Genomic DNA, 26,365 nt, shown 5'->3' with positions numbered 1-26,365 from the left:
AATTGGAAAGGGTGACCACACGTCCTGGTTTGCCCAGTATATACTTGTTGTCCTGGTCTAATTTTTCATAGCGCCCCTTCACCCTCAAAAATGGCCTAGCTTATGCTGGTACAATTGTATTGATTAAGGGTAGGGTTGCACAGCAGATTATTTTAATTGCTGTCAGCAAGTTGTAGACTTGTAAAAATCTGAATTGGCAAAAGTTGAGTTATATTTATGATGACGACCAAAAAAAAAAAAAAAAAAAAAACGAGAGCGAGAGTAGCTACTAAGGCTGCTCATGGACAACCAAAAACCTCATGGGATTTGTCTCTTGGTTTGGAGGTTTAAGGTTTTGGTTTCCTGGAACATCCCAGTTAATCAGCCTAATAATGTGTTTAGTGCTTCTTTTCTACCTCCTAGTTCATTGCATACTGCCTGGGATCTTAAAAGCTTGTGAGCAGCCATCCAAGGCACAACAATTGGTCTCTATTTGTCTGGAGCAACAGAGGAGAGTCAGGAAAAGAAGGAGGATATGGAATGTATGGCTAATTGAGTCCATGAACAACTGCCTCCTTTGCCATGGGACCAGAAGAATTGGATGGTGCCCAGCTACCACTACTGAACATTTTGATAAAAGATTCTGTAGAAGAATCCTGATCAAAAGAGGTAAAATGCAGAATAGAATTTCGAATTCTCATGGACTCCAGATTTTCTGGAGCTATGGAAGCTGGGTTATGTGAAACTATTGCCCTGGGATAATCATTAAACCTTAAATCAAAAATACCCCCTGAAGTCTTCTTAAAACCAAACAGTAGTTTAGCTTAACTAGTAAAAAATCTCTTCCTTCAGGCTTATGCTCTTTTAAGAACTATCTATATAGGATCAAAGTGACAACAGCAACTCAAAAGATTAGATAGGAACCCTAGGGCACAGTGAGTTTATGTTAATTGGGGAGGAACAACTCAGAAAAGGAGGGTGAGAATGGTTGTACAACTCAAAGAATGTGATCAGTATCACAGAATTGTGCACGTAGAAACCGTTGAATTGTTGACGAACAGGAGCCAGCTGCAGGATCCAAAGCTAGCAGAAGCTTTCCTGCCAGAGAGTCCGCTTATATTCAGTGCAGGTCAGACCCCAAGGAAACTCTCTTTCAACTGATTGGCTACTCACAGCAGATCCCATCATAGAGGTGATCACGTTATATCACGTCTCATCACGGAAGTGATCACATCATCATATGACTGCCGGACTACATCATAACTGCCAAACTACTGAGAATCATGGCCTAGCCAAGTTGACATACAACCTAACGATCACAGTCCACCCCTTGTCAGCTTGGCATCTGTGTACATCTCCTTAAACACCTACACACAATCTCTGAATAAAGACAGTAGTTGTACTGGCACCTAACACGACACAACAAACACACATACAACTGCCCTGTTTACATCTTATATTTTATAAGAGAAGAAAGCAAAAATACTTGATGCACACATACAAACCAGAAATACTCATAACAATTGCAGTCCTGGTTTCTGCAACTGGTTACATGGTCATAACTGGTATTTAGAACTACCTTCTTCCACCACCCATTCCATATTCCCCTTGTGCTCAGCAAGCACCTCAGTTGGTTGTGGTTCTTTGCCTGGTGGGGTGACCTAAAACTCCATTCCTGAAGGGTCTGGGCCATTAAGTAGTCATGTCGGAATTGGGTTGCTCTAGATTCCCATTGATGTTAACCGCAGGGCATGGTAGTACTAAGAGATGCCCTAAGGGATCTCCTGCATTCCAGACATACTCTTCTTTACCTCCAGTATGTAATAGTAATCCAATTTCCTCTTGGTAATCAGGATCAATCACACCAGCCAGTATGGTAACTCCCTTCTTGGCCTGTTGATCCAGAGGCATAAGAAGCCCAAAGTGGCCAGGTGGCATTCTTAGCTTCCAGTTCAGTGGAATCAGTGATGTGTCTCCAGGTGGGAGCATTCCTCCCTTTGGAACTAAGACCTCTAGACCTGTAGAGCATAAGGTCACAGGGACAGGAAGCAAAAATTTTGCAAACGGGTCACTAGGGGTAATAGTGAGTGATACCACTCCCATTTCCACTCCTTGAATCCTGCACCCATGAATCCTGGCTATGGGAGAACAACCACCATATATTGGACACTGGTTTAGAGGATATACAGCCTCCTGGAGAACATTTACCCAGCCTTGCAAGGTATTGCCCCCTAGCTGACACCATAATTGTGTCTTTAGAAGGCCATTTCATTGTTCTATCAAGCCAGCTGCTTCAGGATGATGGCGAACATGGTAAGACCAGTGAATTCCTTGGGCATGGGCCCACGGGCATACCTCATTTGCTGTGAAGTGAGTCCCTTGGTCTGAGGCAGTGCTGTATGAGGTACCGTTACAGTGGATAAGGCATTCTGTAAGTCCATGGATGGTGGTTTTGGCAGAAGTATTGTGGCAGGGAAGGCAAATCCATATCCAGAGTAACTGTCTGTTCTAGTAAGGACAAAACGCTGCCCTTTCCACGATGGAGGTGGTCCAGTGTAATCAATTTACAATGTAATCAACTGGCTGATCACCTCAAGAGATGGTGTCATATCGGGGACTCAGTGTTGGTCTCTGCTGCTGAACCCAGAGTGAGCAAAAGCCCACGAGCCTTGCCAGAGGGTCCACTTACATGCAATGCAGGCCATACCCCCAAGGAAGCTCCCTTTCAGCTGGCTACTCACAGCAGATCCTGTCGTGGAGGAGATCACTGTCACCTAATCACAGCAGCTTCCTTAGCAGCTGAGGTGTCTGTCTATACTTGCCACTACTTGCCCGAACAGACTTTATATCTTTGTAACCATCCATGCTCCAACAAATGTTTCAGCCGTATTCCTTTCACCAAGCTTGACCTTGGAGTTTCCTGTATATGTATCCAGCTTCTTTTGAATTAACATTGGCCCAAGAGGCATTCAGTCAAGTTTTCCCGTTTTGTTACGTTTTTCCCCAACATCTTGCTGATATTTGTCAATGGCACAGATAGGGCACTTTTCACTTGTTTTAAAAGTTGCTCTTTGTCCTCCCCCCACAAAAAAAGGAACACACGAATATATATGTATACATACATACATGTATATATACACATATACATACCAAAAAACCAAACCCAGTCCCCAATGTTGCAGCTGATCTTGAGGCTGTAACTGACACTCATCATTTCCTCCTCTACTACCCATTCTAGAGTTCCCTCACCCTCAGCCAGTACTCCTGCTGGTCTAGGTGAGGTGGACCTGATGCTCATCTCTTAGCAACCCTATAGGACAGAGTAGAACTGCCCCATAGAGTTTCCAAGGAGCACCTGGTGGATTTAAACTGCCAACCCTTTGGTTAGCAGCTGTAGCACTTAACCACTACACCACCAGGGTTTCCATATATATATATATATAGTGTGTATATATATATATGTATATATATATATATTTTTGTAGCTCAAGTCATCCTTTAGGCTAATGCAGTGTCCCTCATTTCTCACCACTTGCAATTTTTGAAGTTATATCTGCTTTCAATTTCATCATCAAAGTAAACTTTTCTTGCCAGGATTTTTAACACTCACTAGTCTTGCCATTATCAAGCATAATAAGGTTAGTAATATTCATAAAGCACCTCAAAACCCTCATGCAAACACATTAAGCAAGTCAAAGATGAGTAAGCAATAGCAAGGACAAGTGGCAGTGTGTATGTAACTACTGTCCTCATGATTGTTTGCAGGCAGAGTTCATAAAATGCGAGTTTTTAAGTACCGGAGCATTGTCAAAAAAAAAAAAAGCAAAGAAAAAATATAGCTTCTGGATGATGATAACCTTTTGTATTTAGCTAACTGTATTTTAACTGAAGCTGTGTGTCACCTACAGATCTTCTCTTTCCCCGAAATAAATCCCTTCATTTCTTGGGTAATGTGTGCATGGCTTTAAGAAGGAAAAAGAAATGTTTCGGGGAGGGATCCTGCTAGGCAAACTAGTGCAGAACCAATGTGGGGACTGCATGGGGATTCTCAATGGAAGGTTTGTTTTTCTGTTTGTTTTAACTAGGCGACTTTCGGATGATGGTTGGAGAGGATAAGTCAAAAGTGTTGAATATTGTGAAGCCCAACGTAGTTCACTTTCGTGAGCTTTATGGCACCATACTACAGGAGAATCCCCAAGTGGTGTATAAAATACAACAAGGCAGACTGGAGGTAAACTGTATATGGAAAATAATTTACATTGTTTCTAAGGCAAGGGCTATTTTGAGGGGAAAAGTAAGGGGTAGAACAGCATGAGTACTGGGATAACATGTATAAAAAAAAGTGAGTATTGTACATAAGGATATGCTTCTGTATACTTAGAATAATGCTAAAAGGTAACACAAGAAATTAGTAATAAGGGGCTTGCTTTGGGGAAGGGAACTAGGGGTAGAAGGAGGAGGGAGATTTGTCTTCACCAATCAAAAAAGGCTGAAAACCTCAGATTACCTCCTTTCCAGCCCTGGCCATTTCGTTGGAAGACCCCAAATGGCAGTATCTACAGCATTTCTCCAGAGACAACTACTCCCTGACTAGAGGGTGGGGAAGAGGAATATGCCTAGCTGCCAGCTTCTAAGAAATTGAACAAGAGCAAGGGCCAGGAAATTCATTTAACCATGAAAATGAATTTATCCAAATGACTCACTGTGGTCTACAAAAGCCTACATGATGTGGATTCTAATTGGTTTCTTTTCCTGGGCAATCTTAAGAACATGATTAATGGATTGAACTACAGTCCCCAATGTTGCAGCTGACCTTGAGGCTGTAACTGACACTCATCATTTCCTCCTCTACTACCCATTCTAGAGTTCCCTCACCCTCAGCCAATACTTCTGCTGGTCTAGGTGAGGTGGACCTGATGCTTATCTCTGAGGAGTTTCAGAGCCTGGCCACCATGCTTTTCTTGTATTATGGCTACTGTGTGTGTCCATTTACCAGCAAAATGGGGCAAGGGGTACTACTAAGATGTAATGGCACCCCTACCTCCTGATGACCAGGGTCAGTTACTCCTGCCAGTATGGTGACTCGTTTCCTTATCTGCTGGACTCTTGGCATGGGAGTCTGAAGTGATTAGGTGGCAGGCATAGCTTAAAGCTTAATGGGATGTTTACTGTGCCCTCTGGTAGAAGCATCCCTCCTCTGGAAACTGGGACCTAAAGTTGCAGGGATGGGAAACACAAATTTTCTAAGTGGGTCATTGGGAGTGATAGTAAGCAAAGCCACTTCTCCTTCCACCCCTTGGTTCCCACGTCTGTGTATTCTATCAGTTGGGAACCTAGCACCATGTAATGGCCATTAATTTAGGACTTACCTCACATCCCAAAGGATGACACCCCATCCTCACAGGGCGTCATCTCCAAGCTGTTCTTCCTTTGTTCTGCCATAGGGTTTCTCAACAAGAGCACTGTTGACATTTTAGACCAGATCATTCTTTGTCATGGAATGACTGTCCTGTACATTGTAGACTGTCCCCAATCCATTAGATACCAGTAGCACTCTGTCTCCCCCGTTTGTGACAACCAGAAATATCTCTAGACATTGCCAAATGTCCTGTGGGTGGCAGAAATCACGCCCCCCCCCCCCCCCAGAAGCACTGCTCTACAGCCTGGTGGCTTTGGTGTAGTATGTGGTAGGAACAGTGGAGCCATGGTCCTGTGCCCCTTGCTGCACCTCTTTGCTCTAAAGCAGGTTCCATAAGTGATGTATATGGTACACCATGTTGGTGAGTCAAACCTTCCATAAGCCCTTGTACAGTCGTGCTGGCTGTCCTGAGGGCGGGAAAGGTAGAACCTGCTCAGAATATGTCACTTCTATTCAAGACACATTGCTGCACCTTCCCAAGTGGAAGGATCACATCCACAGGTAAATTCAGCACATATTTTGGAGGGACACAATCCAAAACCAGTCACAAGGGAACCTCTGTGTAGCTATTGGCATGAGCTGACAGGGAGGTGCTGGGGCAGCAGTGTGGATACTTTAGGGTCTAGATTTCCCGCTTGTGCAGCTCATGTGTGCCCTCTGGCCTTGCTCACATCCAGTCCTGGTATGCCTCTTCCGTCTCACGGTGGATTGCTGTCAAGCCTGCGTGACCTTAAAAGACTTGGTGAATCTGTCCGATCCCAGCTTTTGATGGCAGTTCTGGCTGTGTGGTGATTTGATGTCCCATGATCAGCAGCTCTGTCTCCATCAGGGCCCAGTACCCAGGAGCTGATCGTCAAGTAGCATATGGTTCTCCACCGCAGATGACATGGCCATGCCCCAGAACCTAGCGGTCTACATGGTGGTTCTCCCACTGGGAGCCCACCATAAGCTCCACGTGACTGCTTTTCACTCTGCATATTCCTCTAGTACCATGGGGGTCTGCAAGATCGTATGGTCCAAGTGCAGGGTTGCATACACAGTACCTGGCTCTATTGCAGAGCTCTTTTCTGCGCTGCATAGGACCCTCGCAAAGCTGGAATCCTTTCATATCACTTGGTAAAGGAGTCTGAGAATTATTACCAGTTGTGGAATATGCTCCTTCCAGAACTTGAAGAGGCCAACCAAGCCTTGTGCTTCTTTCTTAGTGGTGAGAGGCGTGAGATGCAGTGATTTGACCTTTGCTTTGGAGGGATGTCCCCGCATGTTCCATACCACTCAATCCCTAAAAACTTCATTGATGTGGTGGGCTTCATAGGGCTTATCACGTACCCTCTGGAGTGCACGTATCTTACCAAGGCCTCCTGTGTACTTGCCCATATTGTGCACCAGATGACAGTAACAGTATGTCACTGCTATAGCGGACCAATGTGATATTATACAGAATGTCCAAATAGTCCGTTTTCCTTTGAATATCTTATAACAGAGGATGCAGGGGTTATTTAGCATAGCCTTGAGGCAAGACCATATGGTATACTGTTGTCTGTCCCATATGAATGTGCGCTGCTTCTGGTCCTCCTTCCTAATAGGGATGGAAGGGATGCATTTGCCTGGTCCGGGGCCCCATCCATACACCTGTTCTAACATACTCACCACATCTGGCATGGCAGATGCAATTGGAGCTACTATTGGGATGAGTTTGTGATAGTCCACTATAATCTGTCACGACCCATTTGGTTTTGTAAGGGCCAGACTGATGAATTTAATGGAGATGTAATGGAACCTTCACCCCTACATCCTTTAGTCCTACAGGTTGCACTAATCTATGCCTTTCGCCTGGGGGTACAGTTTTATTTTTTATTTACTCTCTTGGCCAGAGGGTGAGAGTGGCAGCTTCAGAAGCCTCCAGTTGTCCTCGAACACTATGACAGTTTCCAAATCCCTTTTTAGAGCTGGCTTTCTACACCCACTCCTGGCACCAGTTGTGTAAGATTGAGGTTGGACAGATTTGAAACAAAGGCCTCACCTGATCCTGTGATGGTACTCTGGAGCTAGATGGCACTTCAGGTTGTCTCCACTTGGGACAAAGAGGTCAGGCTGTTGTACTCCCACATTTTCCAGCCATTGGGTACAGGCAGCTCACTTTGGCTGAGGACAGTTCTGGGAGGCACTCAGCCATCTTTCCCAGCAGCTAGTGAAATGAGTACCTTGGTCTTGATGGCAGGATCTGGGTGATGTACCACAGCGTCCACTGTCATATATATGACTGTATCTTCTTTTTTAATATCAGCTTTATGAAATATAAATCACATACCTTAAAATTCATGCTTTTAAAATACAGTTTGTTATGGATTGAATTGTGTCCCCCAAAAATATGTGTCAACTTGGCTAGTCCACGAGTCCCAGTATTTTGTGATTGTCCACCATTTTGTCATCTGACGTGATATTCCTATGTGTTGTAAATCCTACCTCTATGATGTTAATGAGGCAGGATTAAAGGCAGTCACGTTAACGAGGCAGGAATCAATTTACAAGATTAGGTTGTGTTTTAAGTCAATCTCTTTTGGGATAAAAAAGAAAGAAGTGAGCAGAGAGACAGAAGGACCTTATACCACCACGAAAGCAGCACTGGGAGCAGAGCGTGTCCTTTGAACCCAAGGCTCCTGCGCTTATAAGCTCCTAGACCGGGGGATGATTGATGACAAGGACCTTCCTCCAGAGCCAACAGAGAGAGAAAGCCTTCCCCTGGAGCTGGCACCCTGAAATTGGACTTTTAGCCTCCTAGACTGTGAGAGGGAGACCCTGGCGGCATAGTGGTTAAGAGCTACAGCTACTAACCAAAAGGTCGGCAGTTCAAATCCACCAGGCATTCCTTAGAAACCCTATGGGGCAGTTCTGCTCTGTCCTGTAGGGTCACTATAAGTTGGAATCAACTTGATTGCAATAGGGTTTTTTTTTTTTTAAGACTGTGAGAGAATAAATTTCTCTTTGTTAAAGCCATCCACTTGTGTTATTTCTGTTAGAGCAGTACTAGATAACTAAGATACAATTCAGTGTTTTTTTGTGTGTGTGTATTCACGAAGTTGTACAGCCATTACCACAACCTAATTTTAGAACATTTCCTTCCCCCACAAAAAGAAACCTTGTACCCATTACCAGTCACTCCCCAGCTCTCCCCTCTCGCCAGCCCCTGGCAACCACTAATCTGTCCTCTGTCTCTATGGATTTGCCTATTCTGGACATTTCATATACATGGACTCATACGATATGTGACTTTTTCCATAGCTACTTTTAAAATGTAATTTGATTCTCACAGTTTAACTGAATGGTGTCATTTTCATGTTTTAATGAGAATTAAAGAGCAAGGAATATTAAAATTTAGCAGTTTATTTGAACATGTCATATAATATTTTGTCTTCAAACACATACTTTCAAGGGAAGATTGCAGAGCTTTCTTCAAAAGAACGCAGTGGCAAATATTTTCTAATTCCTTATATTACTCAAGCCATTTTAGCATCTCTAAAATTCCTAGAAGTTTCATGGGTAAAGCATGAATGAAATACAAGATCCTTTTGGCAAATCTCAATTAAACAAAACAAACTTGTTGCCATTGACTCAATTCCAACTCGTAGTGACCCTATAGGATAGAAAAGAATTGCCCCATAGGGTTCCTAAGGCTGTAAATCTTTATAGAAGCAAACCGCCACATCTTTTTCCCTCAGAGCGGCTGGTAGGTTCAAACCACCAACCTCTCAGCAGCTGAGCACTGAACCACCGTGCCACCAGGGCTCCTGGCAAATCTCAATACTTGGTCCCAAAACATGAGCTCATAAATGTCATCTCTAAGATATTTTACAGATATAGCCACAATTATTTTTGTTGTTTATATAGCCAAAGCTAAACAGAGGGTAATCAAAAAAACCCAAACCCATTGCTGTCAAGTCGATTCCAACCCACAGCAACCCTGTAGGACAGAGTAGAACTGCCCCATACAGTTTCCAAGGAGTGCCTGATAGATTCGTACTGCCGACCTTTTGGTTAGCAGCTCTTAACCACTATGTCACCAGGGTTCCCAAATAGAGAATGGAGCTTGTGAATTTAGACCCGTCCTAATGACAAGCTTTAAACATCCAGGTAAAAAACATCCAGCTTAACTCCTTTAGAGTCAATAAATAATAGCATTTTCTTTTCTTTGCTTAGATTTTTATGCATAAAACTGGAAATCTCAACATTGGTATGTAGTCAGTAAAAGTTTGTTGAATGAAAAGCAGTGGTAGAATAAGTGAGTTCTAATTATTAAAAAAGTTGGTCATATCTGGAAAATCTGAATAAAAAATGTAATATATTCATTCGTCTAATTTTTTCTTACTATTCTCTTTGTGGAGTGAAAATCTAAACATTTGCTGAAAAAATAAAAGACAAAATCTTACTTGGAAAATAATATGATGAGCTGTTGAGGGCACTATTACTGGTTGTCAACCCAGCATGCCGTTAATGTTTACAGAATTTTTACAAGAAGTAATTCTCTGTTGTTGTTGTTGTTAGGAGCTGTCAAGTCAATTCTGACTTGTAGAGATCGTCTTAGTAATCTAGTGCTGCTGTAACAGAAATACCACAAGTGGATAGCTTTAACAAAAAGAAATTTATTTCTTCACAGTAAAGTAGGCTGAAAGGCCAAATTCAGGTTGGCAGCTTCCGGGGAAGGCTTTCTCTGTCAGCCGTGGAAGAAAGTCCTTGTCCTCAATCTTCCCATGGTTGAGGAGCTTCTCAGGTGCAGGGACCCTAGGTCCAAAGGACGCTCTGCTCCTGGTGCTGCTTTCTTGGTGATATAAGGTCCCCAACTCTCTGCTTGCTTCCCTTTCCTTTTATCTCTTGAGAGATAAAAGGTGGTGCAGGCCACACCCCAGGGAAACTCACTTTACCGTGGATCAGGGAGGTGACCTGAGTAAGGGTAGTGTTACTATCCCACCCTAATCCTGTTAACATAAAATTACAATCACAGAATGGAGGACAACCGCACAGTACTGGGAATCATGGCCTAACCAAGTTGACACGTATTTCTGGGGGGACACCATTCGATCCATGAGAAGAGACTGTATACACAACAGAATGAAACACTCCCTGGTCCTGCGCCATCCTCACAATTGTTGCTGTGCTTGAGCCCATTGTTGCAGCCACTGTGTCAATCCATCTCATTGAGGGTCTTCCTCTTTTTTGCTGAACCTCTATTTTACCAAACATGATGTCCTTCTCCAGGGACTGAGCCCTCCTGATAATGTGTTCGAAGTATGTGAGATGTAGTCACGCCATCCTTGCATCTAAGGAGTATTCTGGTTGTACTTCTTCCAAGACAGATTTGTCTGTTTGTTTGGCAGTCCATGGTATATTCAATATTCTTCGCCAACACCACAATTCAGAAGCATCAGTTCTTTTTCAATGTTCTTTATTCATTGTCCAGCTTTAAAAAAAAAAAAAAAATGTATATGAGGCAGTTGAAAACACCGGTGGTGTAGGTCAGGCTCACCTTAGCCCTCAAGGTGACATCTCTGCTTTTCAACACTTAAAAGAGGTGTTTTGCCCCTGATTTGCCCGATGCAACGCATCTTTTTATTTTTATTTTTTAATTGTACTTTAGATGAAGGTTTACAGAACAAACTAGTTTCTCATAAAACAGTACGCATATTGTTTTGTGACATTGGTTAACAACCCCACAACATGTCAACACTCTCCCTTCTTAACCTTGGGTTACCTTTTACCAAGTTTCCTGTCCCCTCCTGCCTTCTAGTCCTTGCCCCTGGGCTGGACATGGGTGTGCATATGTCTCGTTTTGTTTTATGGGCCTGTCCAGCCTTTGGCTAAAGAGTGAACCTCAGGAGTGACTTCATTACTGAGCTGAAAGGGTGTCTGGGGGCCATATTCTTGGGGTTGCTCTAGTCTCTGTCAGGCCAGGAAGTCTGGTCTCTCTTTTAGAGTGAGAATTTTGTTGTACATTTTTCTCCACCTCTGTCTGGGATCCTCTATTATGATCCCTGTCAGAGCAGTTAGTGGTAGTAGCCGAGCACCATCTAGTAGTACTGGACTCAGTCTTGTAGAGGCCATGGTAGATGTGGCCCATTAGTCCTTTGGACTAATCTTTCCCTTGTATCTTTAGTTTTCTTCATTCTTCCTTGCTCCCGAAGGGGTGAGACCAATGGAGTATCCTAGATGGTTGCTCACAGGCTTTTAAGACCCCAGATGGTACTCACCGAAGTAGAATGTAGAACCTTTTCTTCGTGAACTGTGCTATGCCAGTTGAGCTAAATGTTCCCCAAGACCATGGTCCCCACAGCCACCCCAGCAATTCAGTCTCTTAGGGAGTTTGGATGTGTCTATGAAGCTTCCATGACCTTGCCTTGTACAAGTTTTGCTGGCTTCCCCAATATTGTGTACTATCTTATCCTTCACCAAAGACTTTGTCTATTTAGTGTTTTTCCATCCCCACCCCACCCCCCTCATAACCATCAAAGATTGTTTTCTTTTTGTGTGTAAACCCTTTCATGAGTTTTTACAATATTTTTACAATATTTTTACAATATTTGTCCTTTTGTGATTGACTTATTTCACTCAGGACAATGCTGTCCAGATTTATCCATGTTATGAGATGGTTCACAAATTCATTGTTGTTCTTTATTGTTGTGTGTGTACGTACCACAGTTTGTTTATCCCTCCATTTGTTGATGGGCATCTAGGTTGTTTCCGCTTTTTTGCTATTGTGAACAATGCTGCAGTGAATATAGGTGTTCAAATGTCTGTTAGTATGATGACGCTTATTTCTCTAGGATATATTGCTAGGAGTGGGATTGCTGGATCATACGGTATTTCAATTTCTAGCTTTCTAAGGAAGTGCCATATCTTTTTCCAAAATGGTTGTACCATTTTGCACTCCCATCTGCAGTGTGTAAGAGTTCCCGTCTCCCCACAGCCTGTACAACATTTGTTATTTCCTGTTTTTCTTGATTCATGCCCGTAATGCTAGGGCACGATGGTGTCTCATTGTGGTTTTGATTTGCATTTCTCTAATGACTAGTGATCACAAGCATTTCCTCATGTGTCTGTTGGCCGTTTGAATGTCTTCTTTGGTGAAGTGTCTGTGCATTTTCTTTGCCCATTTTTTAATTGGATTATTTGTCATTTTGTTGTAAGGTGTTGGATTTTCTTGTAGATTTTAGAGATTAGACCTTTGTCTGATTTATAATCACCAAAAGTTTTTCCTAGTCCGTAGGTTCTCTTTTAACTCTTCTGGTGAAGTCTTCTGATGAGCATAAGTGTTTAATTTATAGACGGTCCCAGTTATCTAGCTTATCTTCTGGAGTTTGTGTGTTGTTGGTTGTGATTTATATCCTGTTAATGCCATGTATTAGGACCTCTAGCATTGATTCTATTTTTTCTTCTATGAGCTTTGTAGTTTTTGGCTTTATGTTTAGGTCTTTGGTCCATTTTGAATTAGTGTTTGTACATGGTGTGAGGTGTCGGTCCTGTTTCACTTTTTGGCAGACGGACATCCAGTTTTGCCAGCACCATTTGTTAAAGACTGTGGTTTCCCCATTTGATGGACTTTTGGCCCTTGTCGAAGATGAAGTGACTGTAGGTAGCTGGATTTACACCTGGGTTCTCAATTATGGTTGGTTGGCCAGGTAGCTGTCTTCCAAATTTCCTGGCATAGATGATCACTTCCAGTGCTGCATCTGATTTTGGAGAAACATCTCAATTGATATTCAGTCAGTTACCAGAGGCTTGTTTATTGCCAATACCTTCAGTGCAGCTTGGACTTCTTCCTTCAGGACCATAGGTTCCTGATCGTATCTTACCTCCTGAAATGGTTGAATGCCGATCGATTCTTTTTGGTATTGTGACTCTATTTATTCCTTCCATCTTCTTTGGATTCTTCCTGCGTCATTTAATATTTTCCCTGTAGAATCCTTCAGTATTGCAACTCGAGGCTTGATTTTTTTCTTTAGTTCTTTCAGCTTGAGAAATGCTGAGCATGTTCTTCCTTTTTGGTGTTCTATCCCCAGGCCTTTGCACACGTCATCATAATACTTAGTCTTCTTGAGTCGTCCTTTAAAATCTGTTCAGCTCTTTTACGTCATCATTTTTTCCTTTTGTTTTAGCTACTCAACGTTCAAGAGCAAGTTTCAGAGTCTCTTCTGATGTCCATTTAGGTCTTTTCTTTCTCTTCTGTCTTTTTAATGACCTCTTGGTTTCTTCATGTATGATGTCCTTGGTGTCGTTCCACAACTTGTCTGGTCTTTGGTCAGTAGCGTTTAACACGTCAAATCTATTCTTGAGATGGTCTCTAAGTTCAGGTGGGATATACTCAAGGTCGTACTTTGGCTCTCGTGGACTTGTTCTAATTTTCTTCAGTTTCATCTTGAAAATGAGTAATTGACGGTCTGATCCGAAGTCAGCCCCTGGCCTTGTTCTGACTGATGATATTGAGATTTTCCATCGTCTGTTTCCACAGATGTAGTTGATTTGATTCCTGTGTATTCCATCTGGTGAGGTCCATGTATATAGCCACCATTTATGTTGGTGAAAAAAGGTATTTGCAATGAAGAAGTTGTTAGTCTTGCAAAATTCAGTCATGCAATCACTGGCATCATTTCTATCACCAAGACCATTTTTTCCTGCTACCAATCCTTCTTTGTTTCTACCTTTCGCATTCTAATCACCAGTAATTATCAGTGCATCTTGACTGCATGTTTGATCAATTTCAGACTACAGAAGTTGGTAAAAATCTTCAGTTTCTTTATCTTTGGCCTTAAGTTGGTGCGTAAATTTAAATAATAGTTGTATTAACTGGTCTTCCTTGAAGGCATATGGATATTATCCTATCAGTGACACCACTGTACTTCAGGATGGATCTTGAAATGTTCTTTTTGATGATGAATGCAGTGCCATTCCTCTTTTAAGTTATTGTTCCTGGCATAGTAGACCATATGATTGTCTGATTCAAAATGACCAATACCAGTCCATGTCAGCTGACTAATGCTTAGGATATTGATGTTTATGCATTTCATTTAATTTTTGATAATTTCCAATTTTCCTAGATTAGTACTTCTTACATTCCAGGTTTCTATTATTAATGGTTGTTTGTAGCTGTTTCTTCTCATTTTGAGTTGTGCCACATCAGCAAATGAAGGTCCTGAAAGCTTGACTCCATCCATGTCATTAAGGCCAACTTTACTTTGAAGAGGCAGCTCTTCCCTAGTTGCATTTTGAGTGCCTTCCAACCTGAGGGTCTCATCTTTCAGCATTATATCAGACAGTGTTCTGCTGCTATTCATAAGGTTTTCACTGGGTAATGCTTTTCAGAAGTAGGCCGCTGCATCCCTTCCAGCAGGGTCAACCTGTCCTCCATGGGTGACCCTGCTGGTATTTGAATACTGGTCGCATAGCTTCCAGCATCACAGCAACACACAAGCCCCCACAGTATGGCAAACTGAAGACGTGGAGGAATTCTACGTAGTCAAATATTAGACTGGAAGTCAGGGAAGCAGAGCTCTGGCCTCAGCTCTGTGGCTAACTTGATTCAAAGGTTTCCAAGGAAAGTCTGATGCACATTTTTATGTCTGTTTTATTTCTGGATTTATCTTTCACCTTGATGCATTTTTGAATACCTTGAGAACAGAAAGCACTGTTGCAGCTTGCCCCCATTTAACAAATAATGACAACTTAAGTTTTAATTGACTTTTAATTGAATCGCAGTTATTCATTCCCTTATTCAACTAACATTTTTGAGTACCTCTTATGACCAGGGGATTAAAAAGTGAACAAGATTAGTCTTTGTCATCAATTTATTCCTACAGTTTGTGACATACAGCATAGTATATAAAAGACCGCAGAGGCAGGAGACAGAAAATCCCATGCCACTCTCTCTCATTGTGACTACGATCCTGGGCAAGTTACTCAGTTTCCCCATCTTTAAAATGGGAGGAATAATTTGAGTACCTCGATTTGATGAGGCCTCAGTGCATGTTAGCTACAGCCCAACTTCCTTTCACTGCTGGGTTTAAGACAAATAGAGATTTTAAATGTCAGAAATTGATCTTGAAAGTGGCTTCTATTCTTTTCTCGTGTAGAAATGAAATACTATAGAAAAAGCCTCGTCTTTTTTGAAGGGATTGAGAGTCCGGAACCCTTACACGTTCAGCTTTAGGAGAGAGTGTCTCCTTACCAGGCTGCCGAGTCCAGGGTGTGGGGACATCTATGTTCATGTGATTTTAAAGAGAAGCCATCATGTCTTTGGATATTTACAGAATTTAAAGCACTTTCCATAGACGTCATCTTTTTTTTTTTCTTCAGCTAGATAAAAGCCCAGAAGGACAATTCACTCAGCTAATGGCACTGCCCAAAACCTTACAGCAACGAATAAATCATATTATGGACCCTCCTGGAAAAAACAGAGATGTGGAAGAAACTTTATTCCAACTCGCTAACGATCCTGACTGTTCAGAGGTGGTGCGCTTAGGTATGCTTCCAAATTTGCTGGCTGTGGGTAAAAGCAAACTTTGAGATTGAGACTCGTGTTTGTTCTTTCTTGCTCTCAAGATCAAGAGATTTCCTCTAAGAAGAAAACCCTAACAATCTAGGGTTTTTCAGATCTAAATTTTCGCTTGTTTGAAGTAGAGTAGAAATACTTCTACTTTTAGGCTCCTGGATCCTAAATCACTGTCAAAAGGGGGAAACAATGTTTCTTTTGGTTCTAAGAACATAACTTCTAGAAGTTACTTAAAAGACATATCTGTATTCTTCATGGTGGTCTGAGAAGGAAGGAGACTGGTGAGGCTTTTAGTGTTTTTATAACGTTGAGGACACAGCTTTCTTCCACCGTTGCCAATCTGATGTGTCTCATACTGTGTTCAGCAGGTGCCCTCTGCCACAGCCCATGTCCCACAGCCTTATCCCCAGGGCCTTCTAATGTTTTTCAAAAAATCTGAACGTTCCCGTCAGAGACCCACTTCCCTTTGAGGTGTTAAAGGTGATTATGAGGTCAGTCAGTAAAGAAACAATTATGAAATTGGAGATGACTCCCTCCCTCGGATGAGTGCATTCACCTGTTTTCATCCAGTAAATATTTACTGAGCTCCTCTAGGGCCAAGCCACTGGGCGAGAGGCAATTACAGGAATGATACTGAACATTAAACCACAGCTGAACATCAGCTGTAATGTACAGGCACCCCTCTCACCATCTCCTGGACTGGCCCCAGATTTTCAGGGCAAATATTTAGGTAACCAAGTACCTATCCTGAAGATAAATCTGTGGGAGACATGTTGGTTTGTTTTAGTTTTAACGTGCTCCTGTTAAAAGTGTCATGTCCGCTGCCTTTTGGAGGACATGAAAGACTTGTTGCTCTTCACTGAGGAATTCTGTGTGTATGTTTTCAGAATGAAAGTTTCTCTCAGAGGCAAAAATGTGTTTTTTATTTGTTTATATCTTGGAATTGAGAACCAGCAGCCTTGAACAGTCTTAAAGTAATAAGGTGGCCTGTGAGGGTGACCTGCCCCCCACCCTGGGTTTCCAAGTGAGGAGGCCTAGGGTGTTCGGTCAGGGACCGTGCAGCTCAAGCCTCCTGACTCCCACTCCTGGTGCCCTTGTCTCTGTCACTCTGTGACACCAGGACAGAGAGAGATTTGCCGGCTTTGCGGGATTGCTGTTAAGAACGTCTTGTTCCGGGTTTAACAGGGAGGATGGCTAACAGCTGCTTTTGGGTGTCTTTTTCATTTTCTTCTCCCAGGCCTTTCAGCAATCGTGAGACCTTCCAGTATGAGACAGAGCACCAAGGGCATTTTTACTGCTGGTAAGAACTTGAGATAGCCCATGCTTAGTGTACCTACTGGTTTCAGCGGCTTCAGCCTGCCTGGGTAAAATGTAAAGCTTTATCTGCATACTCTGAGTACTCGTGAAATGCTGAATCTTGGTGGTCATAAACTGGGATATTACAGCATGTGAGGTGAACAGCGGTGTCATTTGGAGACTAAAAAACTCAAACCACTTGAAGTACTCTTGGAAGGCTTTGTTGTTGTTGTTAGTTGCCGTCGAGTGGATTCCTACTCCTGGCAACCCCACGGGTACAGAGTAGACTGCTCAACAGGGTTTTTTTTCTGAGGTGGCAGGCCTTTTTCCAAGGTGTGTCTGCGTGGGTTTGAACTGTTAACCTTTCAGCAAGCAGTCAGCACTTAACTGTTTATGCCACATAGGAACTTCGCTGGAACGCTTTACTGCCCCTCTGACATTTCTGAATAAATCCTGGCATGCAGAGTTTTTCCCTGATATTTTTATACTTATCAGTTCCATTTTCACATAGTGGCAAAAACAGCAGCATCTGACTCCCCTTCCCCTGTTCCCCCCTCTTCAGAGACAACTGCTTCCAACCCTCTTAGTTGATCATTGTAGTTTTTACTGCCATTTCTCTGAACAGTAAACTTATATTGCTACTTCTCTGTTTTTCCATTTTAGACATCATCTATTGACTTCTTACTATGGAAAATTAGATTTCCACTCTCTCACTCACCCTCACCACATGTACTCACCCCTCCCATCCCTCTATAGTGTATTGTAATATGTTGTATTATAATTTTGTATTGTACAACTACGTACAGTAAAACCTGAAAAGCCAGAACCTGTGTAAGGCGGAAACCTGTCAGAAAAGGAAAATTCAAATATTTTCCACTAAAACGAGTGATAGAAAAGTGGTTAAGACTGCACCCTGTGAAAGGCGGAAAACTTGCAAGACCTGAAAAAAGTCGAGTTCCAGCTCTTTCACAAGTTTCCCTGTCATATTTTAGTTTTGGTTAAGTCAGTATCCAGTATTGGCATTATTATGATCGTGCTGATGTGATCCATTGAAGCAGGGTGGTTCAGTGATAGAATTCTCAGTTCCCAAGCACGAGGCCCCGGTTGGATTCCTGGCCAGTGCGCCTCACGTGCAGCCACCACCCGTCTGTCAGTGGTGCTTGCATGTTGCCATGGTGGTGAACGGTTTCAGGAGAGCTTCCAGACTAAGACAGACTAGGGAGAAAGGCCAGACAATCTGCTCCTGAAAATCAGCCAGTGAAAAAATCCTGTGGATCACAACGATTCAATCCCCGGCAGATCATGTGGGGGGCTAGTGCAGGACTGGACAGTGCTCAGTTTCATTGTATGTGAGGTCACCACAAGTCAAGGGCTGACTACAGGGCAGCTGACAACAACAATGTCATATATAGGGGGCCATGTAACAGACTTCTCTTTTCCTGCACAACTTTGTTTTCCCACAGAGGTTGTCTTCACCTCTCTCCTGTGTTATATCCGTTTCCTGCATCTCGTGTCTTTCACTTTCTTGGTGTACACTCTCATTTTGGAGAAGCACATCATCCAGTAATTTCCTGAGAAGGAGAGTGCATGGGAGGTAAATTTGGAGACCATGCATGTCTGAAAATATCTCTAGTCTACCCTCATATCATTGGTTCTTATGCTGGGTATAGATCAGGAATCATTTTCCTTTAGAATTCACGTCTAGGATTGCTGTCAATGTCCAAAACCTCGCTGATTCTTAATCCTTTGTGTATGTTCTTTCTTTCTAGAAGCTTTTAGGCCTTCTGTCTTTCCCTAGAGTTCTGAAATTACTCATGATGTGCCTTGATGGGAGTCTCTTTCCATCTGTTTTACTGGAGACTCATTGCCCTTTCAGTTTAAAACTCGTATTGTTCAATCTGGGAAATTTTCTTATATTATTTCTTTGATATCTTCCCATCTGTTTCTCTGTTCTTTTTCTGGAACTCTTTTATTCAGACATTGGAATTCCTAGAATGATCCTTTGGTTTTCTTTATTTTGTCTCCTATTTTTAATCTCTGTGTCCTTTTGATCTTTTTTCTGGGAGATTTTCTCAACTTTAGCTGCCAACCCTTCTATTGAGTTTTTGGTTTCTGCTATTACATTTTTTATTTCCAGGGGCTCTTCTTTTTTGTTCTCAAGTGTTCTCTGAATGTTTCTTTTTTATTTCATAGCACCCTATTCTTGTTTAGGGGTAAAATATCCTCTCTTATTCCTAACTATATGAAGGGTATTTTTTAGAAGTTGTCATCTCCCTTCATGGTCTCTGTTTCTTTTTTCTTTTCCCTGAAGTGTGTGTGTGTGTTGTTTGTTTTGGTTGGTTGGTTTCCTTTTTTTTTTTTAAGCATGTCACCACTGTCCTCAAATGTACCTGGTGTTCAGTATTACAGAGACCCTCTGTTATACCATCTCCAGAGAATTAACCTCCAGTTATCTCTTCGAGGATGTACAGTTAACCTTCCTGCTAAGAGTGGCCCGGGCAGAGAATTTGTGGGTAACTACTTCTTAGGCAGACTTTCAACTCATCCCCTTCTTTCCAGGCCCACCTTCACCTCAGCTTCCAAAGGTGCCAGGGCACACTGATACCTGAGCCTTTGGGGAGCTCTGCCGGGTAAACCGGGCCACGTCTTGGCTTTCTCCTCTCCTGGCTTAGAATTTGGTTTCCCTAAGTGCACTAATAAGCCTTGGTTGGGTGGTGGTGAAACCGCTCTGCTTCTAACCAGAAGGTTGGTGGTTCAAACCCACCAGCCGTTCCGCAAGAGAAATATATGACTGTCTGCTTCCATAAAGATTTACAGCTTTCAAAACCCTATGGGGCAGTTCTGCCCTGTCCTATAGGGTTGCTTCGAGTTGGAATCAACTCAACGGCATTCAGTTTGGTTTAAGTGCACTAAGTCAGTTTCATCTATTTAGTATCCAGCATCTAAAATTTATATGCTATTTTATGTCCTTGTTGACTTATAGCTTTTTAAAAATCCTTTTGCAGTCATTTTGTCAAGTTTGGAGACTTAGTAAAATATACTGTATGCATTCAATCAATCGTCTTTGCTGGCTTTATTTTTCTTTTGTGCTTTATTCCTCAAAGATACATGAATGCATTCTGTCATTGCTAAATGTCAGTAGTTGAGTTGTGGTTGACATATTCTGTTGTTTTTTTTTTTTTTAGGGTATGCATTTCTAAGCCACATACTGTTTTACTTATATGGCTGTTTTGAAATATTCTTTATGATTCTGTCATCTTTTTACCCTTGGTCTTAGCCAAAAGACTGAGAAGCGATTCTGTCTTCTTTCTCATTAATTTTTTTTTCTGGCACCCTGTGAGCTATATGAATTGAAAAACATGACCTCTTAGAAGGAAAATAAAGAAACACTCAAACTGAGATGTGTAGCATCTTCTATAAACCACAGACAGTTGGGTTTAAGTATTTGAGCAAATCTTTCTGCATAGGGGCATCTCTTTGACAACAAAGGTTAGACTAATCCCTGTTGTCTTTCTAACTCAAGAAATTATCTTCTGATATTTGTCAAATAATTTTTAAAGTTCTTTGAATTTATAATTACATTTTTATTTTTTTTTTCTTCTTAGGGAATTTATTAGGAGTACCTTGGGATGGGACACTCTGATAAGCTTATTTTGATATATATTTTTTTACCTTTGCAGACAGTCTTGGTGCCCAGGTTTTTAGGCTTATGGCTTTTCCTAAATATCTTCATCTGTTCCATGCCAGATAATTTGTATCTACCCAGCTATAAAGGTGACGCACAGTTATTGTGGAGGTCTTTCTACCCACCAGCATTCTAAATGTTTGCACACCTTATTGCAGTATCTGTTCATATCCTTTGGTCCTGTAATTTCACTATTAGTAAATGAAGTATTTCAAACATACAGGAAAGTGTAATTCCATTTCTAGAATTTATCCTAAAAAAAAAATCAGTGATGCTGATAGTGATTTGTGTATAAAAGATACATTTCGTCCCAGCATTATTTATGTTAATGAGAAATTGGTACAAATACCAACTTTTACAATAGGAGTTTGATTAAATTAAATATGATAATTCAGTTTGAAGCTGTGCTGTGATAAAAGCTTTAAATGAAATCTAAATCAGACCTAAAATATTTTAGGTGAAAATGAGAAAACCATCCACTTTTCCCAAATGTGTCTTCTTTTAGAAATCCTCATCCATGGCCTGCTTTGCTTTTTTGGTGCAGCAAATCAGGGAAGCCGTTTAGCATGTGGCTAAGAGTGGGATCTGGCATCAGACAGACCTGCCTTCAAGTCCTGATTCTAGCACTCACTAGCTGTTGAAACCTTGGGCAAGTTACTTACCCTTTTTGAAGCCTCATCTTTAAAATGGGACCACTAATAGTTCCTACTTCATATGGCTGTTGCCAGGCATGAGATCACTGACATAAAGCACTTGGCAAGTGGTAAAAGGTCAACAAACATCAAGATTCCCCTCTCCCAGCGCCACCAAATGCATGATACTGGGAGGAAAGGCAGTAGGAATAGAAGCATCCAGTTCTCTGCACAGGCAATACTGACTCCAACTTGAAAAGTCTCATGCCCGCCCTCTCAGGTACTAGGACATTAGTCAAAACATCCTTTGTGCCCCCTTTTCAGCCCCTTTCCCCTCGCTCTCTTTCTCCCAGAGGTAACCACTATTCTGAAGTTGGCACATTTCTTACCTGTTCATGTTTTCATACTTTACTTGATTTTCATACTCCATAAACAACACAGTATAAAGGGGTTTGTGTGTGTGTGTTTAAATAACTGAATGGTATCATACTGCATTTATCATTCTTCTGCTGGCTTTTTATACTCCGTGCTGTTTTGTGGTTTATGTTAAGTGTAGATCAAGCCCACTGATTTTAACTGCTGTGTGGTATTCTGTCATATTAACATACCACAGTTGATTCACGCAACCCTCTGTTGGTAGACAGTGGTTTGTGCCTGACTTTTCAGTATTACAGAGGTGCTGCACTGAACACTCCTCTCGTTTTTTTAAATAAAAAAGGGGCATGTTTCACAATGTGTTTTTTATTGTGCTTTAGCTGAAAGTTTACAACTCAAGTTAATTTCTCATACAAAAATTTATACACATATTGTTTTGTGACATTAGTTGCCATCCCTATAATGTGACAGCACACTCCCCGTTCCTACCCTGGGTTTCTTGTGTCCATTCAGTAAGCTCCTGTCCCTTCCTGCCTTCTCACCCTGCCTTCAGACGGGAGCCACCACCCATTTGGTCTTGTGTGTCTGATTGAACTAAGAAGCACACTCCTGATGAATATTATTTTATGTTTTATACGCCAGTCTAATCTTTGTCCAAAGAGTGGGCTTTGAGAATAGTTTTAGTTCTGGGTTAAAGAGTGTCTAGTGTCAGTAAGACCATTAAGTCTACTCTTTTTACATGAATTTGAGTTCTGACCTACACTTTTCTCCCACTCCATCCAGGACCCTCTGTTGTGTTCCCTGTCAGGGTGGTCGTTGGTGGTAGCCAGGTACCATCTAGTTCTTCTGGTCTCAGGCTGATGGAGTCTCTGGTTTGTGTGGATCTTTGGTCTCTTGGGCTACTATTTTTCTTGTGTCTTTGGTGTACTCAACACTCTTCTACACGTCTCCTGTGCACTTGCTGGGCACTTTCTCTTGGGGAGATACTTAGGAATGAAATAGAGTATCTGCATCCCCAGCTTTATTAGATATTGCCACATTGCCCTCTAAAGTGCTTATATTCATTTATAGTCCCACCAAGATTGTATTTCTCCCCATCCTTCCCAGCACTTGCTATCCTCAAATAACTGGCATTTCTAGCTCTGTCTCTTTTCATGTAACCATCTCTAAAGCATCTCTCCTGTGTTAGCAACTCTGGATGCAAAAGTGAACACAGCACCATCCTACCTTCAAAGAGCTCGTAATATAGAAGAGATAACAGACATGTAAATAGAGTTTTGCAGTACATGGGGAGTAAATGGCACGGAAGTAGCCCAAGAAGGGGAGTGGCCTTTCAGTCTGATTCTGACTGTTGGGTTTCAGGGTGCCAAGGAGGTGGTATGGTCACACCTCTCTCCATCCCACAGCCCAGCTGCTTGGAAACTCATCCAGACATCTTGGTCCCAAGGACACAGTGCTGCACTTCTGAATCTTCGCAAAGATGCGGTAAACATTCGGTAGCACATGGGCCAAGTACTGTTCAGCCAAAGATTTTCCTACCACTCCAGGGTGCGTAGCTCTGCATTTCCAATTAAGATATATACTTACTCTGTGTTCCCACTGGCTTATCCTGGCAAGATGACGATGTGGCACTTGTGTCGGTGTGGGTGGTTCAGGCTATTAGTCTGTTTTGCATGATTGCAGCTCCCTTGCCGTGATCCTCCTCGGGTGAGACACAACCATTTGCTTATTTTGATTTTTGTCTTGCAGTGCTATAAGGAATTATTAGAGTTATTGTTAGTGTTTTTTTTTTTAGTTTTGATAATGATGGTGTTATGGCTTTTTTTTTTTTAAAGATTCCTTTTATTTCAGAGATAGATGCTGAAATATTTACGGATGAAATGAGATGATTGGGATTTGCTTCAGAATAATACGTGGGGGAGGGCAGTGGGTAAGGGGGAGATGAAACAAGATTGGCTGTGAATTGATGAATTGCTGACATGAAGAGTACGGGGGTTATGTTATAGTGTCCTGTCTATTTTCGTATAAGTTTGAAATGTTCTTTAATAAAAGGTTCTCCATCATGATTTCTTGACACTTCCAACCTGAAACGAACGTTTGGTTTTCTATTCTGTCTTCATACATCCTTCCCGCTTGCCAGTAGAGGGCAGTGGGAACACCTCACAGAGCCGCAGCCCCTGATTTCCTGGTAGTGGCTGCTGAGGTCTGGATGCTGGTTTCCCCTAGTGCTTACTGCTGGCTTCCCTTTCACTTCTAAAGATGCCACATCAGATGAGGGCCATCGAGAGCCACAGTGAATGTGTGTAACCTTGCAGCGAGGTTACAGAACTTGCAGGGAGTGATGAGCACCCCTTCAGATTCTATAAGTGTACTTACCTTCTGCTCTGGTCTCTCTGGCCTGTGGTGGTGGTGGGTTGTGATGAAGGGTAGTGCCAAGTGCAAGGGTTTGTGAGCCCCCAGACTGGAGTCCAGGTCTCAACGTAACTACTGTGACTTGAGCAAGTTACCTAGTTCATCTGAGCCTCAGATTCATGATGATAATTATACCTGCCTCACTAAAAAAAAATTGTACCTCAAAATGTGTCCTAAATGTAAAAGCATCTAGCACGATGCCAGGTCTTTCCTCTTTTGGTATTATTACTTAAAAGTTATACAGTTTTTCTTTAAAACATGCCTCTTTACATTGTCCTATTCAAATCTTAAAAAAAAAAATAACTGTCATATTCAAATGCCAGCCAAGCCTCCCAAACGAGTAACGGTAGGCACCGAGTATCTGGTTTGCTGGCTTCTCTTTCTTCTCCCCTCACAGCGAGCTTGCGAACCATTTCTCTGCCCTCCTGTCCTTTGAAGTCCCTTTGTTGTAGCAGTAACTACTGTTGCTCTGCCTTGCTTTTGCCAGGTCCTCTCCCTGAGATCTCAGAGTTCTACCTCCATCCATCCAGTCTTTCAGCCAGCTGATACACCATCTGCAGGGTGAGAAAACCCCAGTGTTTTTGGCTTGCTAGCCATTATCATGTCTCCCCTTTGCAGCCTCATCACTGGCTATAAAAAGGAAAGTCAGTCTGCCCCTTAGCTAGGGAACACCTTTTATATTCCAATACAGTTATATCTAGGGAGACAGCTAACGAAAGGAACTAACCTTGGGGCCAGAAGACAGGGGTTTGAGGTTCTGGTTAGTCCCTTGTTCATTATGTAAGCCTGGTAGTATGTTAACTAACCTCTCTTCTGTGAAACAGTAGGGATATTAATACCCAACTCACAAGGTGTTCTGAGACTTGAGTGTCCAGTAGGTTACCTGATACCCAGTAGGAGTTTCATGAACTGGGGTGAGTCTAGATCTAAATCTCACTCTATTCCTAGAAAAGATGGAAGTCCGGAATCTAAAACCAGCTTAGAGCATTGCCCTCTTTAGTCAGCTGTGTTGGATATCATGACAGCGTGTTCTCATCTGATCTGACACTGTCTTTATCTGTCCCCTTGACATTCCCTGACCCATCAGACATAGCCATGTTCAAATGTGAGCGCAGAAATGCTTCCAAAGCAGAGCACTGTTCTCTTTGCCTTTAGCCTGGGAGGTGATTATTTAGGAAATAGCACTGACTTCTCTTAGGCTGTGCTGTTAACAGAATAGCATGGGTTTCATCAGGGCTGGCGGGTCAGCAGCTAAAGTCAGTCAGCTCAGGAGCAGAGAAGGACCATTCATTTCCCTAATACTTTGTCCCTTCTCTCCTGAGAGCAGTAGACAGCTTCGCATCCCAGCTGATGACCAGAGCAGCTAAGTACACTTATTCCGAACTTGCTGCTGTTTATGTTTCTAACCTACTTGGAGAGAAGTGGAAATGTTTGTGTTCTGCCGTGGGGATAGGTAGGTGAGAAATGGGAATATTTAGTGATCAAGTAAGCAGAAACAGACAAGGGGAGGCCTTTAAAGCCATGTCAAGAGGTTTAGAATTTATGTTGAGGGCGGGGGGGAGCCACTGAAGGAATGTAGAAAGATCACTACAGCTAGAAAAGAGAGATAAAGGGCAATAAAGCTCTTGCTAGGGAGACCAATTAGATATGAGTACAGCCAGCCTGCTGAGAAATTATGGCAGCCTGAACCCAGAGAGAAGAAGTTCAAGCAATATTTAGACGGCTAATGACTGGGTCTTGGTAATTGCAAGGATATGGGGAGTGAAGGAGAAGGAGGAGTCAAAGATAACTCCCAAGTTTCTGCCTTGGGAAGCAGCAGATGGTGGTCCCCTTCCCTGAAATGAGGGCGGTTGGGGAGGGAGATGAGATTAATTTTGAAATCTTGCTTTATGTTTCCTCACTTGACTTTCTGGTCGATCAGAATTAACCTATTTACTACTTCTACAGCTTCAAAAGAGTCAACTGAATTAAGCAAGACAGGTCTAGTCTTGTTCCTAAAAAGATTCTGGCATGCCTCAGATGATCTCTAC

General features: G+C 42.3%; 1 protein-coding gene across 9 annotated transcripts in view; it reads left to right on the top strand.

Moving 5' to 3' along the window:
* Positions 1 to 26,365, top strand: part of TAMM41 (TAM41 mitochondrial translocator assembly and maintenance homolog) — a 63,029-nt gene that overhangs the window by 31,828 nt on the left and 4,836 nt on the right. For 2 of the 9 annotated variants that reach the window (XM_049861854.1, XM_049861863.1), the window contains 4 exons: positions 403 to 648; positions 4,065 to 4,210; positions 15,740 to 15,905; positions 17,173 to 17,235. In XM_049861854.1, coding sequence (XP_049717811.1) covers positions 403 to 648; positions 4,065 to 4,210; positions 15,740 to 15,905; positions 17,173 to 17,235 — 621 coding nt within the window. Of the gene's footprint in view, positions 1 to 402; positions 3,336 to 4,064; positions 4,211 to 15,739; positions 15,906 to 17,172; positions 17,236 to 26,365 lie in introns of those variants that run through there. The other 7 variants (XM_049861856.1, XM_049861855.1, XM_049861857.1 and 4 more) reach the window with 7 other exon arrangements.

The sequence above is a fragment of the Elephas maximus genome, chromosome 20, assembly GCF_024166365.1.
Source record: "Elephas maximus indicus isolate mEleMax1 chromosome 20, mEleMax1 primary haplotype, whole genome shotgun sequence".
In the NCBI taxonomy this organism is placed as follows: Eukaryota; Metazoa; Chordata; class Mammalia; order Proboscidea; family Elephantidae; genus Elephas; species Elephas maximus.
Note: the sequence above shows the minus strand (reverse complement) of the source record. Positions and strands in the feature narration are given on the sequence as shown.